The sequence below is a fragment of the Geotrypetes seraphini genome, chromosome 2 (genome assembly GCF_902459505.1).
Source record: "Geotrypetes seraphini chromosome 2, aGeoSer1.1, whole genome shotgun sequence".
Taxonomy (NCBI): Eukaryota; Metazoa; Chordata; class Amphibia; order Gymnophiona; family Dermophiidae; genus Geotrypetes; species Geotrypetes seraphini.
Genome location: NC_047085.1, coordinates 315,275,994 through 315,291,693, shown reverse-complemented (window position 1 = coordinate 315,291,693; position 15,700 = coordinate 315,275,994). Strand labels below are relative to the sequence as shown.

The window sequence follows — 15,700 nt, the reverse complement described above, 5'->3', positions numbered from 1 at the left end:
TCATGTTCCAAGCTAGTGGAGTTCCCATTGATGCCCTCCCCAGCCTATCCTACACCAAATCACCACATATGGGACACAGACCGTGCAAGTCTGTCCAGTATATTCTTTGTTTTCTAATTAGAGATTCTCTGTTTATCCCACGCTTTTTTGAATTCCATCACCGTTTTCCTCTCCACCACTTCCCTCGGGCAAGTAGGCATCTACTACCTCTCCGTGAAAAAGAATTTCCTAACATTGCTCCTGAGTCTTTCTCCCTGCAATCTCAAATTAAACCCTCTAGTTTTACCATTTTCTCTTCTCTGCAAAAGTTTTGGTTCTATATTAATACCTTTCAAGTATTTAAATGTTTATATTATATCTCCCCGGTCCCTCTCTCTCTTGACTTCTTTTAGTTTCATCCAGTATTTCTTTCTGTACTCCTCTTCTTGAGTTTTTTTTATATTCCACGAACACCAATTCATTTGTCTTTATTTTTTCTGCCACTAGTTTGGAGAACCATATCGGCTTCCTTTTTCTCTTATTTTTATTTATTTTCTTCACATAAAGGTCAGTAGCTCTTTTTATTGCACCTTTCAACTTGGACCACTGTTTTTCCACTTCTCTTATGTCTTCCCATCCAATCAGCTCTTTCTTCAGGTATTCTCCCATGCTACTAAACACCGTACATTTGAAATCCAAAACTTTGAGTTTTGTATAGCCATCTTCCACTTTGGCAGCTAAATCGAACCAAACCATATCAAGTTTCAAGTTTATTCATGGCTTGATATACCGACCATCACAAGTATCTGGGCGGTTTACAATGTTAAAAATTAAAAAGGTCTAATATTATTTGTGATTTGGGTGGGGTAAAATAAACAGAGGGTAAACCTATAACTATAACAAATTAAGACTGATTAGAAACGAGAGGTTTTGGGGGATAGGGAAGTTTTAATTACAATGATAAATGAAAATAAAAGGAAGGGAAGTAACGAAAGGGAAACAGGGATGTCACTTCTTAAAAGCTTCCCCCCCCCTCCCCCCAGTTATTGGTAGGCATCTTTAAAGAGAAATGTTTAGAAATTAGTTCTAAATTTACTTAAGGAATTTTCATTGCGAAGGTAGAATGGCAATGCATTCTAGAGCAAGAGAGCAACTACTGAGAAAATGGAATTTCTGGTATAGTAAAGGTCCTTGATTGAAGGCACTGTCAATAGATTTTGACGATCGCTACTTTCTAGGTGGGTCCCCACTCAGACATTGGAAATACTTTCTCCATTTGTGAACACCAGATCCAGTGTCACTTTTTCCCTCATGGGTTCCATCACAATTTGTCTGAGCAGAGCCCCTTGAAAGACATCCACGATCTCCCTTCTTTCCGATTCCACAGATGGAACTTTCCAGTATGCATCTGGCAGGTTGAAATCACCTAGCAATAGCACCTCCCCTTTCTTTCCCAACTTTTGTATATCCGTAATCGGATCTTTGTCAATTTGCTGCAATTGAGTCGGAAGTCTGTAGACAACACCCAAGTGGATAGAAGTTTCATCTTCTCTTTACAAAACAATCCATATTGCTTCTTCCTTACCCTAGGCTCCCTGCATTTCAGTCGCTTGGATATCTGTCTTTACATAGAGAACTACTCCGCCACCTTTTCAACCATCTCTGTCTTTCCTAAAAAGATTATAGCCCAGTATGTTGGCATCCCATCCATGTCTATGTGATAGCAACAATATCCAAGTCTGCCTCTAACATCAGGGCTTTTGCTGATCCTGATTTTTGTTGCTTAGACTGTGGGCCATATCTTAACACACGCTTTAGACTTTTAATATCATCAGAGTGCCATGGCCTTTACACGTCAAGAAATAATTTTCTTTAATGGTACTATGTCATCCAAACAAGCTTTCAATCCCATCCTTAAAACATATCAACACCATGTGAACTAATAGTTTCTCTCTAACTGCCCCTATGCTCTGGAACTCAGCACCTAACCACCTAAGAGACGATACGTCACTAAATATCTTCAAGATCAACTTTAAAACATTCTTGTTCAAAGATGCCTTTGGATTATGACTGTCCTTTTAAGGATGTTTTACATGCATTTTAGACCTGCACTATTGCCGGTTTTTCTGTTTTCCTTCCCCCCTGTTCTTCCCTACTTTCTCTTTTCTCTTTAAATAATGTAATCCTCCCCCATTTTCCCTATCATCTCAGTTTTAGTCTGTTTTATTCTGTGTTCCATTACTACCTGTTGTCTGTCCTATTGATTATGTATACTTCTTTTATGTTTCCCCTTTTTATCTATATAACATTACATTAGTGATTTTTATTCCGCTTGTACCTTGCGGTTCAAAGCGGATTACATAAGAAGAGAACTGGACATTTCCAGGAGGGTACATGACATTGGAGAATACAGATTGAGGGTATAGACTTAATAACATTGGAAGATAAATCAGGTTACATTACATTACATAGCAAGTAGTCTGTTTCCATACGTTGGTAGATATAAACCGCCTCAAAGCCTGATTTAGATGGTATATCAAATTTTTTATAAACTTATACCAGTCATCCAATTGTTGAAGCTATGTCTGCTTCAATTTTGCTAAATCAACCTCATCCCTTAGAATAAATACAGGTGCTACTGACCTTGTGGTAATTTGTTGTGATAATGTGATCTTCAAATTTACCATATAATCTGTCCATGGCACAGGATAGCAGACTTGTTTTGCATACTCACAAAGCATAAATCTAAAGTATGACCTTTATGTGTCACTTCTGAAACAGTCTGAATCCATCCCATTCCACTCGAAGCATTTAACCACATTTCAACACGTCAATCTTTTATCAACCTGATCTACTTGTATATTGAAATCACCCAACAGTATTGTACGTGTAAGATCGAGCTTATTTTCAAATAATACCTCAAAAATGATGCTATAATAATAATAATAATAATAATAACAGTTTATATACCGCAGGACCGTGAATTTCTATGCGGTTTACAATGCTTAGAAATGTTACAGATTGAGTGAATAAACAGTTACAGATTGAATGAACAAACAAAGTACAGATTTAGCGACAGGTGATTCTTGCGCTCGGTTGTTAAGGACTAAGATTGAATGGGTTGGTCTCCTAAGTATTTCAGGAATAGATGTGTTTTCAGACGTTTCCTGAATTTTCCATAGGTAGTAGGCACAAGCTATATCTGTATAGATCAGTGTTTTTCAACCGCTGTTCCGCGGCACACTAGTGTGCCGCGAGATGTTGCCTGGTGTGCTGCAGGGCCGCCATCAGGGCAATACTACCAGTCCTGCATTCAGGGGCCCGGAGCTGACAGGGGGCCCGAGGCAGGGGCGCCAGTAGCTCGCCAAGGCAAAGTGAGTCGATCACCCAGGACTCACTTTGTCTTGGCGATCTAATCTATCGAGCCGATAAGTCTTCTTCTCCCCGACGTCAATTCTGCAGTTGGAGAGGAAGTTCGGGCCAGCCAATCGCTGCCTGGCTGGGCGGAACTTCCTCTCCGATTGCAGAATTGACGTCAGGGAGAGCATGCATCGGCGTCGGCTTTGGGGCCTGTTATCCATTGGTGGGTCCTGTTCCCCGATGGCAGCGGCAGTGGCAGTGGCTTGGGGAACGGCAGGGAGAAAGAAAGAAAGGGGGCAGGCAGGGAAACAGAAGGAAAGAAGAGAAACAGAAAAAAAGAAAGAAAGGTCAGGGAGAGAGGAAGAAAAAGTTGGGGGAGGGAATGAGGTGTGGAGGAGAGAAAGCATACAGGCTGATAGAAGGGAAGAAAGATTGGATGCACAGTCAGAAGAAGAAAGTGCAACCAGAAATCACCAGACAAGATAGGAAAAATGATTTTATTTTAAATTTAGCAAAGTGGAGGCAGTATTACCACAGTTTTCAAAGGAATTTGCCCAAATAACTTAATAGTTAACTGGGTAAATTCCCAGAGATGAAAACTTCCCTTCACTTACTATGCACAGTTCTGAATTTATATCTGCTGTCTATATTTTACAATATGGTCACCTTTTACTAAACCGCAATAGTGGTTTTTAGCGCAGGGAGCCTATGAGCGTCAAGAGCAGCGCTGGGCATTCAGCGCAGCTCCCTGTGCTAAAAACTGCTATTGTGGTTTAATAAAAAGGATGGAGGGTATATTTGTCTATTTTTGTATGCTATAAAAACCAAATACAGAGAGAGACTGAGAGCTGTTGACGAAGAGCTACGTGTGTGTCTTTCTTCGATTCCAGCCAGAATATCAGCTTTGTGTTCAGCCAAACAGGCCCAGGTTTCGCACTGAATAAAGTATTTTATAATTTTTCACTATTCTGTTTACTTAATATTTCATAATAAAGTAATTATAAAATACTTTCTTTGTGTTTATTTGATTCCTATTCAAGAGAATTACTTTATATATAGTCAATATAGGCACAGAGTTAAATTTTTTAACATTTTCTAATGGTGGTGTGCCTCGTGATTTTTTTCATGAAACAAGTGTGCCTTTGCCCAAAAAAGGTTGAAAAACACTGGTATAGATGATTCCTGGTGGAGAATAACATAATAAAATATCAATGCTATTGGAAATTAGCAAAAGGAATTCCATATTATTGTTATTCACATGCCATATGCGATTTTACCAAAATTACTAATCCACCCCCTTCCTATTTAACACCTTGTGGCCTAGAGAAAACAGTGTACTTTGAACTGTTAAGTTTATTAATCAGCACCATGTCAGAATCTAATAGCCATGGTTCTGTGATGCACAATATATTAGGGTTAGTCGTGTAGAGCAGGTCGTCTATTTTCTCAATTTTATTCCGCACTTAGTAAGCATTAATTAGTCTCACCTCTAGGGGCTTAAACTGCACTTTCTGATTGGCCATCGTCACTATGTCAACATATTTTAAATTTATGTACGACACCCGATTTTTTTTTTCACGCTTAGAGATCCATATATCCCATTGCTACCTGACAAGGGTGTATCTTGTCACCATACTTGTTCAACTTTTACAAAACAATGTCAAAATACAAAATAAAATATGAAAAGAAGTATAATTCTATTCATAGTAGAGATAAAGTAAGTCTCACAGTATTGGGTCAAGTTGCCTACCATCACACAACTACTAGTAATGTGAGGGGCATAATCAAAAGAAACATCTAAGTCCATTTTGGCCTAAATCACAAGTCGCCCAAAGTCGGACACAGGAAAAGGTCCATTTTTGAAAAATACGTCCAGCATATTTTTTTTTTCAAAAATCGTCCAACTGTACATCCAGCCGTCTGATCATCCAGAACGCTAAGTCGCCAATTTTTATACCCCATTTTCGACCAAAAATTCATCCAACACAAAAACGCTAAGAAAAAGACCTTTTGGGCGTGGGAGGGGCCAGAGAAGTAAGGGACTGGATGCCCAGACATGGCACCAGAGTAATGGGGTACCTTACAGGACACTGCTGTGAACTTCACAAAAAGGGGGCCACAAAAAAACATCTCACTACAGTTCCCTTATAGGTCATGGTGAGCCCCCCCAAACACCCCCAGAATCTAGACCCACCTATCTACCACCCCAATAGCTCTTATGGCTACAGGAGCCACTTATATAGCAGTACAAAAGGGTTTGGGTTTTTTTTTGGGGGGTGCACATGTTTCTCCATGAATGCAGTGAATAGAGTGGCTTATGGGCCTGGGTCCTTCTCTCCATGGTTCACTAACCCAAACCCCAGACCACTTAAGCCATCTCTGTGCAGCTCTACTAGGCTTTCCTATGCCAGGCTGCCAGATGCTGATGTTCTGGAGGCAGATTTGTAAAGTTGTAATTATGTTTTTTTATGGGGGGGGTCAGTGATCACTGGGGCAGTGTGTGGGGGTCTGTACTTTGTGTCTGCAGTGCTTATCTGGTCACTTTGGATACCTGATTTTAGATGGCCTAAGTCACAATGTCCAGGTTCCATCTAGGCAGTGATGTAAAACTTTCGGTTATACTGTACATGTAATACGACTAAGTCTAGGACGTCCCACGTCCCTCCCAAATCCTGCCCTTGACACTCCTCCTGACACACCCCTTTTAGCTCTGGTCATTCAGCAGCGCTGTGAAGGGCTAGGTCATTTTTAAATATGTCTAAAACCCGATTGTCCAAGTGCTGATTTAGGCCGATTTTTAGACGTTTTTCTGTTTCGATTATGAGCCCCATACTGTATTACAAATATTTTTGAGAGGATTGCAAAGCTCAGGAAGGTTTTGGATTGGATTGATTACTTTATATACCATTTATCACAATGTATTTAAGTGGTTTATAAAAAAAATATTAAAATATAACTATAGTTAAGTATTTCAGCTACAAAAATGTAAAGATAGAAAACTATTCCAAAATTCATATATCTTCAAAACAATAACAAAAAATCTCACGAATGTGAAAATCAAGAAGAAAAGGAAGTAGGGAAGGGAATGGGGACTTGTATACCACCTTTTTGTGGCTTTGGCATCAGTGGCGTACCCACGGGGGGGGGGGGCAGTCCGCCCCGGGTGCAGCCTTATGGGGGGTGCACAGCCGGCCCGGTCCCTATCGCACTCCCACCCTCCCAGCGTGAGCAGCAAATCTCCCTCCAGTAGCGTCGGCTGCTTCGCGGCTTTCTCCTCCCTCTGCTGCGTCACTTATGACATCATCAGTGACGCTTCACCGGCAGGAGAAAGCCGCGAAGCAGCCGACGCTACTGGAGGGAGGTTTACTGCTCTCGTTGTGAGGGTTGGAAAGGTTCACTTGGAGGGGGGGGAGAAATAGGAGAGTCAGCGGGGGTTCGGCTGGGAAGGGGGAGAAGCGGTCTGCCTCGGTGCTCCAAGGCCTGGTGCTAGTACCTTCTTCGGGCAGCAGCAGCTTTTACAATTTGCTGCTGTTGCCGGCTTCAGGCCTTCCTCTCTGCCGGGTCCTGCCTACTTTCTGTTTTCATGAAGACAGGACCCGACAGAGAGGAAGGCCTGAAGCCGGCAACAGCAGTGAATTGTGAATGCTGCTGCTGCCCGATGAAGTTCAGGACACCAGGCCTTGGGTAACAGATGGAGGAAAGGGAGCAGAGGGGGAGAGAATTGGGGAGAGTGTTGCTGTGCCCAACTGGAGGGAATGAAAGGAGATGCCAGGGCTTGGAGGGAAGAAGAGACACCAGGGCATGGAGGGAAGGAGGAAGGTATGCCAGATCAAGGGAAAAGGAAGGAGGAGATGTCAGAGCATGGAGGGGGAGGGGGAGATGGAAGAAAAGGAAAGGAGAGAGATGCCGGTAATAAGGGAAGGGATGATGGCAGACTGTGAGGTGGGAAGGAAAGAAAGGAGAAGAGAGAGATGCCAGAGCCTAGGGGAAGAGGGTGGTGACAGAGAGAGAAAAACGGAGAGGTGATAGAGTTGAAATCAATCGTGTACAAAGGAGAGAAGGGGCACGGAATAGATAGTTTATGGAAGGAGCATAGAAAGAGCATAGAAAGAGGGAAGATGCCATATGGAAGAGAGATAGAGAGGGTGCACACTGGATAGAAAGAGCACAGAGGGCAGTGAATGGAAGGGGCGAGATAGAGGGTGAACAGTAGATGGAAGGGGTAGAGAGAGAGGGAAACAGACACTTAATGGAAGTGTGGGGGGAGGAAGGACAGCTGCTGAATGGAAGTGTGAGGGAAAGGGGGAGCAGATGCTGGAAGGAAGTGGGGAGGAGAAAGAAAAAAAAGGGCACATGCAGGATTGAGGGAAAAGGATAGAGTTAGTTACTGGAAGGGGTGAGGGAAAGAGGTGGCAAGCTATAGGTAGACACAGTGAAAGAGGGAAATTGAGGACTGAATAGTAAAAAAGAATTTAGACAGGAGGCAGAAAATAAATTGAGAAGGAAGACCAGGGAAGAACAGGAGGAAGGGAGCGGAGAGAGAGATGCCAGAGCAGGGGGGAAGGAGAGGAGACAGATACCAGACCAATGGGGGTGAAAGGAGAGATGGAAGGGGGAGGCATACAGTTTCTGGAAAAGGAATAGAAGATGCCATATATGGGCAGAGAAATGGTAGACAGTGGATGGAAGGAAGAGAGTAACAAGAAGATGAGGAAAGCAGAAACCAGAGAAGACAAAGGTAGAACAAAAATTTTCTATTTATTTATTGCTTTAGGAGACATGTGGCACTGTTTTCTGTGATATTACACTGTATGCAGAGTCCAGCTTCTTGCTGGTTCAATTTAACCTTTGTCTATGTATTTCTATTTTATCCCCCCTTTTACAAAACTGTGGAGCATTTTTTAGCGTTAGCCGTGGTGGTAGCAGCTCTGATGCTCAGAATTCTATGAGCGTCAGAGCTGTTACCACCGTGGCTAAAATCCACACTACAGTTTTGTAAAAGGGGGAGGGGTAAGTTTTTGATGACATTCCATACTAGGCGAAGGTGTTTTCTGTGTTCTGTGTGTTCGAAAGACATGGTTTTCTGTTAGGATTGACTGCAGGATTGATCTGGCTTGTTTAGTTTTACAATGGGTGTATTGCTGTTGTACTTCTCACTGCAGTATGTAAGATGCTGCCTTTTCCTAGGTACTCATGTGTGACGTGTGGCTTGTTATTAAAAATCATGTTTTTCGTACAGATGGGGGGTGCCAAAAAATGATGGGCCCCGGGTGTCACACATGCTAGGTACGCCACTGTTTGGCATTTCAAAGCTTACATTCAAAGTGGTGGGCATTGGAGGATTAAGTGACTTGCCCAGGGTCACAAGGAGCAGCACTGAGATTTGATCTCATAACCTCTTATACTATTAATAGTAACAGGTAGTGTGTTCTACAGCGACGGACCCAAATAAGAGAAGGTTTGCTGTCTAGTTGAAGTCTGTCTAACCATTTGGAGTATAGGAAGCTTTAATAAATACTGTTGAGAAGAATGCAAAAAAAAAAATAAAAAATGTTGATCTGGCCTAACAAGTACACTTGAAAGATATATTGGTGTATTTAAGTGAAAAAGAAACATAAACTGTGGAACAAAGTTCTGGATTAACCAGTTTGAAACAATTTAATAAACATCATAAAAATCCAAAGAGGCTAAAATAGCAGTACAATACAGTTCACAATAAACTTGAATATACAAAGACCCAACACGGGCTATGTTTCAGCAAGCCAAATTGTCTTCTTCAGGGGTCCTAAGATGGAACACATAAAGAACTATAGGCTCCTTTTTAACTAACCACTGGTAGAGGTTGCTACTGCATGCCAGTGAGGTAAATGCTCCAACGCTCATAGGAATTCTTTCAGAAGCATTAAGAGTAGATAAGTCTAGCTTACGAAGTTTTATAGATATGAAGCTAACATAGCTGAAAGGTCTGGGAATATGGCCTCATTTAACCCTTTAGAGGGTTTTATTAAGCAGTATGAGTGATCTGCCAGAGAAATGGGACAGAGGGAGAGTGGGGATTTGGGTTAGGGAGGGAGGGATGAGTAGATAATGACATGTTTCTGTTAAGAATTTTCTATTGTATGTTTATATGTGTTTATAATTTGTGCATTGCATTTCTCTGTAAGATGTAAAAATTTAATAAAAATTGAACTAAAAAAAGAATGGTCAGACCAAGGTAGAGGACAGCATTTAGATTGAGAAAAAAGATGCAAAGACTTGGTTCTTGTTTTAACTAAATCTAGCTTATGTCCAGCTACATGAGTTGGAGAGCTTACTGATTGAGATAGTTCTAGGTTTTTCAAAAAAGTTAGAAAGTTGTTATTCTTATATTGGTTTAAATTCTCACTGTGAAGATTAAAGTCCCCCTTTATAAGCAATAAGGAGAACTTAGTGTTAACGTCAGTCAGATAATGATGGTAGGCAATAGAAAAGTAACAGCATTGTAGATGGTTGAGAGAGGAGCTCTGGATATGAAAAGTTAAGACCTGTCAATTCTCTAAGGGCTGCTTCTATCAAACTGCGCTAGCAGTTTTTAGCGCAGAGAGCCGCACTGAATGGCCCGTGCTGCTCTCGATGCTCAGAGGAACTCTATGAGCGTCAGGAGCAGCGCAGGCCATTCGGCACGGCTCACTGCGCTACAAACAGCTAGTTTAATACGTGGTGAGGAAATAAAGACTATGGGGCTCATAAACAAAACGACATCTAAAAACACACCCAAGTCGGCACTTGGATGATCTAAAAGCAGGTCATTCAAGTGCTGATAATCATAAAAGGGTTTTTAGACGTATCCAAAGGCGTTTTAGGCCTCTGAATCCCGCTGTGCGCCCAGAGCTAAAAGGGGCATTTTTGGAGGAGTGATTAGGGTGGGATGTGGGCCAACCTAGATTTAGTCGTACTGCAGGGATAATCAAAAGTTTGACGAGGCTGCCTAGATGGAACTTATACGTTGTGATTTAGGCGATCTAAAACCAGGTATAAGTGCCCAAAAAGTATCCAAAGTGACCAGATAACCATCAGGGACAAGGTAAATACCCCCCTCCATGATCACTGACACCATTGCACCCCCACAAAGTTCAGAACAAAAATGTACATACCTGCCTCCAGAACATCAGCACTTGGCATAGGAAAGCCTAGTAGAGGTATCTTAAGTAGTCTGGGGTGTGGTCTACTGAACCACAGAGATGCTCAAAAAGCCACTCTAACTACTACATTCATGGTGGAAAATATGTGCCCCCCCAAAACCCTACTCTACTGCCTTATAAGTGGCACCTGCAGCCATAAGGGCTATTGGGGTTCTAGATAGGTGGATATAGTGGGTTTGGGGGGGCTCACCATGACCTGCAGGGGAGTTCTGTTTGGGATGTTTATGTGGCACCCTTTTTGTGAAGTTCACAGCAGTGCCCTGTAAGGTGCCCCATTGCTGTGTTGCCATGTTTGGGTGGCTAGTCTATCACTTTGCTGGCCTCTCCCATGTCCAAAAGGTCTTGTTCTGGGTGTTTGGGACTTGGACGATTTTTTGGACAAGAATGTGGTATAAAGATAGACGTACTAAAGGTCTGGACAATCAAATGGCTGGACGTAGAAGTAGACGATGTTCGGAAAAAATATATATTTTGGACGTACTTTTCGAGAGTAACATTTTTCCGCTGCTGACTTTGGGTGACTAGCGCTCTACGTCCAAATCTGACTTAGACGTTTCTTTTGACACCCAAGTAAAGTAAATTATAGAATAGCCTGGAGGAAAACCTTGAAAAAGAAGGGATTCTTCACCAGTATGAATCTTTGTTTTTGTGAGATCTAATATATCAAACAAAGAATCAAATTATATAGTAGAGGAGCTTTATTTCTAATTGAACTGCAGTTAAGGTGGTCTAAAGACAAGGTACCTTCCTGTTCAAAGGAGAGAGAACTAAGAGGAAAAGCAATAAAATCTATATCACAGCCTTGTACACATACCTTACTATGAGAAGGGCAGCGTCCCCAACGGGATGGAATACATTCTATATCAGAGAAAATAAATAAAGCGATGACAAGAAGGTTATATGTGTAAAGAGACCGTGAGGTCCTCCCAACGCCCTTTGGAGCTCGCCCAAGAAGCACGACCTTGGACTACAAGTTGCTGTTTTGTGAAGCTTTAAAAGCATTCTTTTTGAAAAAGCTTTTGGGGGCATACGAGCCAACTCTGTGGGTGCTTGAACATCCCCATTATTGATCAACCTCCATTCCTATGTCCAATGAGGGGCAACTGTTTTGTGCTTAGCACTCATAATTATTTTGAAAAGATGGCTTTTATTTTTGGGAGTTCTTAGATTTTTGGTTCCGAAGTTTTGATTGCGTGTTGTTTTGTCATACTGTTAGTTCCATATATCAGTTATGTATGTATTGTATATAAATTGTGTATGTGTTTTTGTAACACACCTAGAACAGTGTGGATTAGTAGGTTATAAAATTGTAAATAAATACTTACAAAAAGTCTTCATCTTATTCCCTTAAAACCAGGTTGACAGAAAATGAATTAAATGATGAAGCTGCAGAGAGTTTTGCAGAAATGCTGAAAGTCAACAGCACACTCAGACATTTATGGTGAGTTGCATGAATACAAGAAGAATGTGCTTTTATAACTCTGCCATCATCCTGTTATAATGCCGCCATCCTCTTATTGGTAAGGTGGAGGTATGCTTACAAAAATTTTATTAAAGCTGGAGCAGTGAACTGTGTGCCACACATGCTTGCTCTTAAACTCATACTCATATTGTGAAGGGAAAAGTTTGGGAACTCACTATGGGAGTCACTTACTAATAGTTAACATACATTGTTAGAAGCTGACCAAAACCAGTGAATTTGGTTCCTGCTGAAATCTGCACCTCAATTTCAGTAACTGCAACAAAAACCATGCCCCCCCCCTACTGCTGCTGCAGGCCAGCCAACCTCTCACAGAAAACATGTACCTCCCCCCCCCCACCCGAGCTACCCATAGCTTTTCGCTCTCTCTCCCTCTGAAGATCTTCACCAGGCCTACCTTGTAAAGACCCTGGTGGTCAAGTAGTGCCTTTAGGGCAGGAGCATTCCAAGTTGCTCTTGCCCCCATCCGTTACACTGAAAAAATTGTAGCAGCGATTCCTTGTGACAGTCTCACAGCAGCCATTTTGGAATTGGGAATGGCCTGAGCAGGAGTGTGTGGTGCAGTGGTTAAAGCTACAGCCTCAATTGCCAACCAAGTACGAATCTGCATATATTAGCGACAGCGTGGGCTGAGGACTTGCATTGCCAGTTGACTGCTCAACAGTTACAACGGGTCCTGAAGAACATTCAGAAGGTGTCACCCAATATTACTCACTGGGAAATGCAATTGAAAATTGTTCTTAGACTTTACATTCCACCGGAACATGCAGCCCGGATGGGGATTACTGCATCGCATTCTTGCCCGAAATGCAATCAGGCTCACGCATCTTTGAGTCACATGTTTTGGGCCTGCCCCGCAATCCAACATTTTGGAGACATCTTGGCCTATATACCACATCGCTTTGGGGACAGCAATGGCTTCCGCAACCAAGGGCGTTATTTGGATTTTATAATATAGCCTCGCCCAAACCCAGGAGAATGTCAGCATTTATCTCCAGAGCCCTTTTGATGGGGAAAAAAAACATCCTCACCAACTGGCTCTCCTGTGATCCCCCGTCATATGCACAATGGAGATCCCTAATGATAGTGCACGCAACTCTGGAGAGACGCATGGTGGGAGACTTGACTCTTGGTCCGGGTCGCAAATTTTGTCAGGTGTAGGAGCACTTCTGGCAGGACCTCACACCGCGTGCTCGCAGTAGACTTTTGAATCTTTAAGATTTTATTCCCACTCTCAGCTGTTGAACTGGCCATGGATTCTTGGGGAGGGGAGGGGAGGGGGGGTTGGGAGGGGAACTGATTATATTGTTGAAAATGTTATTTCCTGAATGGTACTACTGTTTGTATTTGCTTCTTATCCCAGGACAAGCAGGCAGGTATTCTCACTAGTGGGTGATGTCATCCGACAGAGCCCCGACACGGACATCTTGAAAGCATGTCTTGCTTGAAGAAACTTAGAAGTTTCGAGATGCCCGCACCGCGCATGCGCCAGTGCCTTCCCGCCCGATGTACCGGGCGTGTCTCCTCAGTTCTTTTCTTTCCGCGGAGCTGAGAAGTTTGTACTTCATTCTGCGCTGACTGAATTTCAGTTTTTTGCCTTCTTTAACCCGCGTTTCTGTTTATTTCTTTGACTTTATTTCAATTTTACTTTATTTTTCTAAAAAAAAAAAAAAAAATTTAAAATTATTTCTTCCGGCGGTTCGGCCGGGCCGGCCTCGTGGCTGCGGCCTAGCGGCTTCGACCTTGCAGCGTCGATTTTCCGTCCTATGTCCCGACCAATCACCGGTTTTAAAAAGTGCAGCAAGTGCCAGCGTGCGATTTCGCTGACGGACCCACACCGACGCTGCCTTCAGTGTCTTGGTCCGGAACACGTTCCGAAATCGTGCCGGCCTTGTTCCACGCTCACTGCGCGCTCGTTTAAGCGGCGCTGCTTGCTCTGGGAGTCGATGTTCAAGATGGAGACTGCCAAGGACATCTCTGCTACTGCGGCTGTTGAGGTTTCGCCGGTCCATTCGAAACCTGCGTCTGCGACTCCTGCATCGAGCATCGTGAAGCCCGCATCGTTTGTCCAGGCTTCTGCTTCAAGTTCAGCATCGGCACCTGCCTCCGTCTCCTCGGTTCAGGTACCGCCTTCCACTGTCCCTCCCGTGGTCATCAAAGTGCCTAAAGCTAGCAAGCAGAAGCACTTGGCCACGAAGGAACGCGAAGACCGTGCAGGAGGACCCTCTTTCGGTGCGGATCCCTCCATATCGGCTTCGCTTCGATCCCTGCTAGAAGCTCAGTTTGTCGAGCTTATGCGCACTATGGGACCCCGGCTTATCGCCAACATTCAAGGTGAGATTCCGACCTCGGTTTCAGAGGGCGGTCCGCCCCCTCCCCCTCCTCCTCGTCGTTCGATATCTCTGCTCGATGAGGGGGATCGGCGGAGGGCGGCGGAATCCTCCAGGAGGGCTTCCCTTCCTGAGATGCCACCTTTGGAGCCCATCACACCTCCACGCCAACAGGGTGCTAGGGCGGCTCCTGATAATCGTAGTCCTGGGCATACTGCATCGCAGGAGGAGTTCTTCCGCACTCCATACCAGACATGGGTGGCGCTGCGTGAATCCGCATCTCTGCCACCTCTGCGATCCACGGCATCGAGCCCTATCCATTCCTTTGAGGCTTCGAAGGATCAATCGATGCATAGAAGATCTCGTTCTCCGTCCCGTTACCGGGAGGGGCATCGATCTCGGCACTCTTCTCGGCACTCCTCACGTCATTCGGAGGTGTCTCCGCAGAAGAAGATGCAGCATTTGGGATACTCCTCGTCGGATGTGTCCCAGCCGGAGGGGCCGGAGTATGAGGAACCGTCTGCCTCCTATTCTCCATGCCGATCTCAGCTCTCCCTGGACCCGGAGGCTTCCACGTCTTCTAGTCCGTCTCGTCGGCCGGCCTTGGCAGACCAACTGTCTTTCTCATCCTTTCTCCGACAGATGGCGGATGACTTGGATGTGACTTTGGACACTGGGTCCAAATATTCTAAGGAGTATTTGGACACCATGCATTTACCTCACCCTCCGGCGGAGACACTTCGGCTTCCTCTACACAAGCTGCTGGACCAGACTTTCATGCGCTGTTTTGAGACACCGTATTCCTTGCCTGCAGTTCCCAGTAAACTGGATGCTCGATACCGCATCGTTCACCACAAGGGATTTGAGGGAGCTCAGCTTTCTCATCAGTCCCTTCTAGTTGAGTCCTCTCTCAAACGTTCTCATCCCTCCCAAGTCTATGCTTCTGTGCCTCCGGGCAGAGAGGGGAGAACGATGGATAAGTTTGGTAGACGTATCTATCAAAACTCGATGATGGCGACTCGAGTGCTCAACTACAACTTTTTCTTCTCTTCATACTTGGATTTTTTCTTGCCGGTGCTCCGCAAGTTCACTCCTTTCATCGATGCTCAGGCTCGTTTCCAGTTTGAAGAGGTGGTGGCGACCCTGTCCCAATTACGCCTTCAACTGATGCAATCCTCCTACGATGCCTTTGAGCTCTCGGCTCGAGCTGCGGCATGTTCGGTTGCCATGCGTCGCCTGGCGTGGCTTCGAACCATCGATATGGATCCGAACCTCCAAGACAGACTTGCAAATGTACCTTGTGCAGGAGCTGATCTATTTGATGAGTCTATAGAAACTGTTACTAAAAAGCTGTCGGACCATGAAAAGTC

The 15,700-nt window shown here is 44.0% G+C and overlaps 1 protein-coding gene across 6 annotated transcripts in view; it reads left to right on the top strand.

Annotated features, from left to right (window-relative positions):
- Nucleotides 1–15,700, top strand: part of NOD1 (nucleotide binding oligomerization domain containing 1) — a 111,536-nt gene that overhangs the window by 71,664 nt on the left and 24,172 nt on the right. For all 6 annotated transcript variants that reach the window (XR_004538024.1, XM_033930060.1, XM_033930055.1 and 3 more), the window contains exon 10: nt 11,878–11,961. Coding sequence is in view for 5 of the 6 variants with exons in the window: in XM_033930060.1 (XP_033785951.1) it covers nt 11,878–11,961 (84 nt within the window). In the remaining variant the exon portion in view is untranslated. The remainder of the gene's footprint in view (nt 1–11,877; nt 11,962–15,700) is intronic.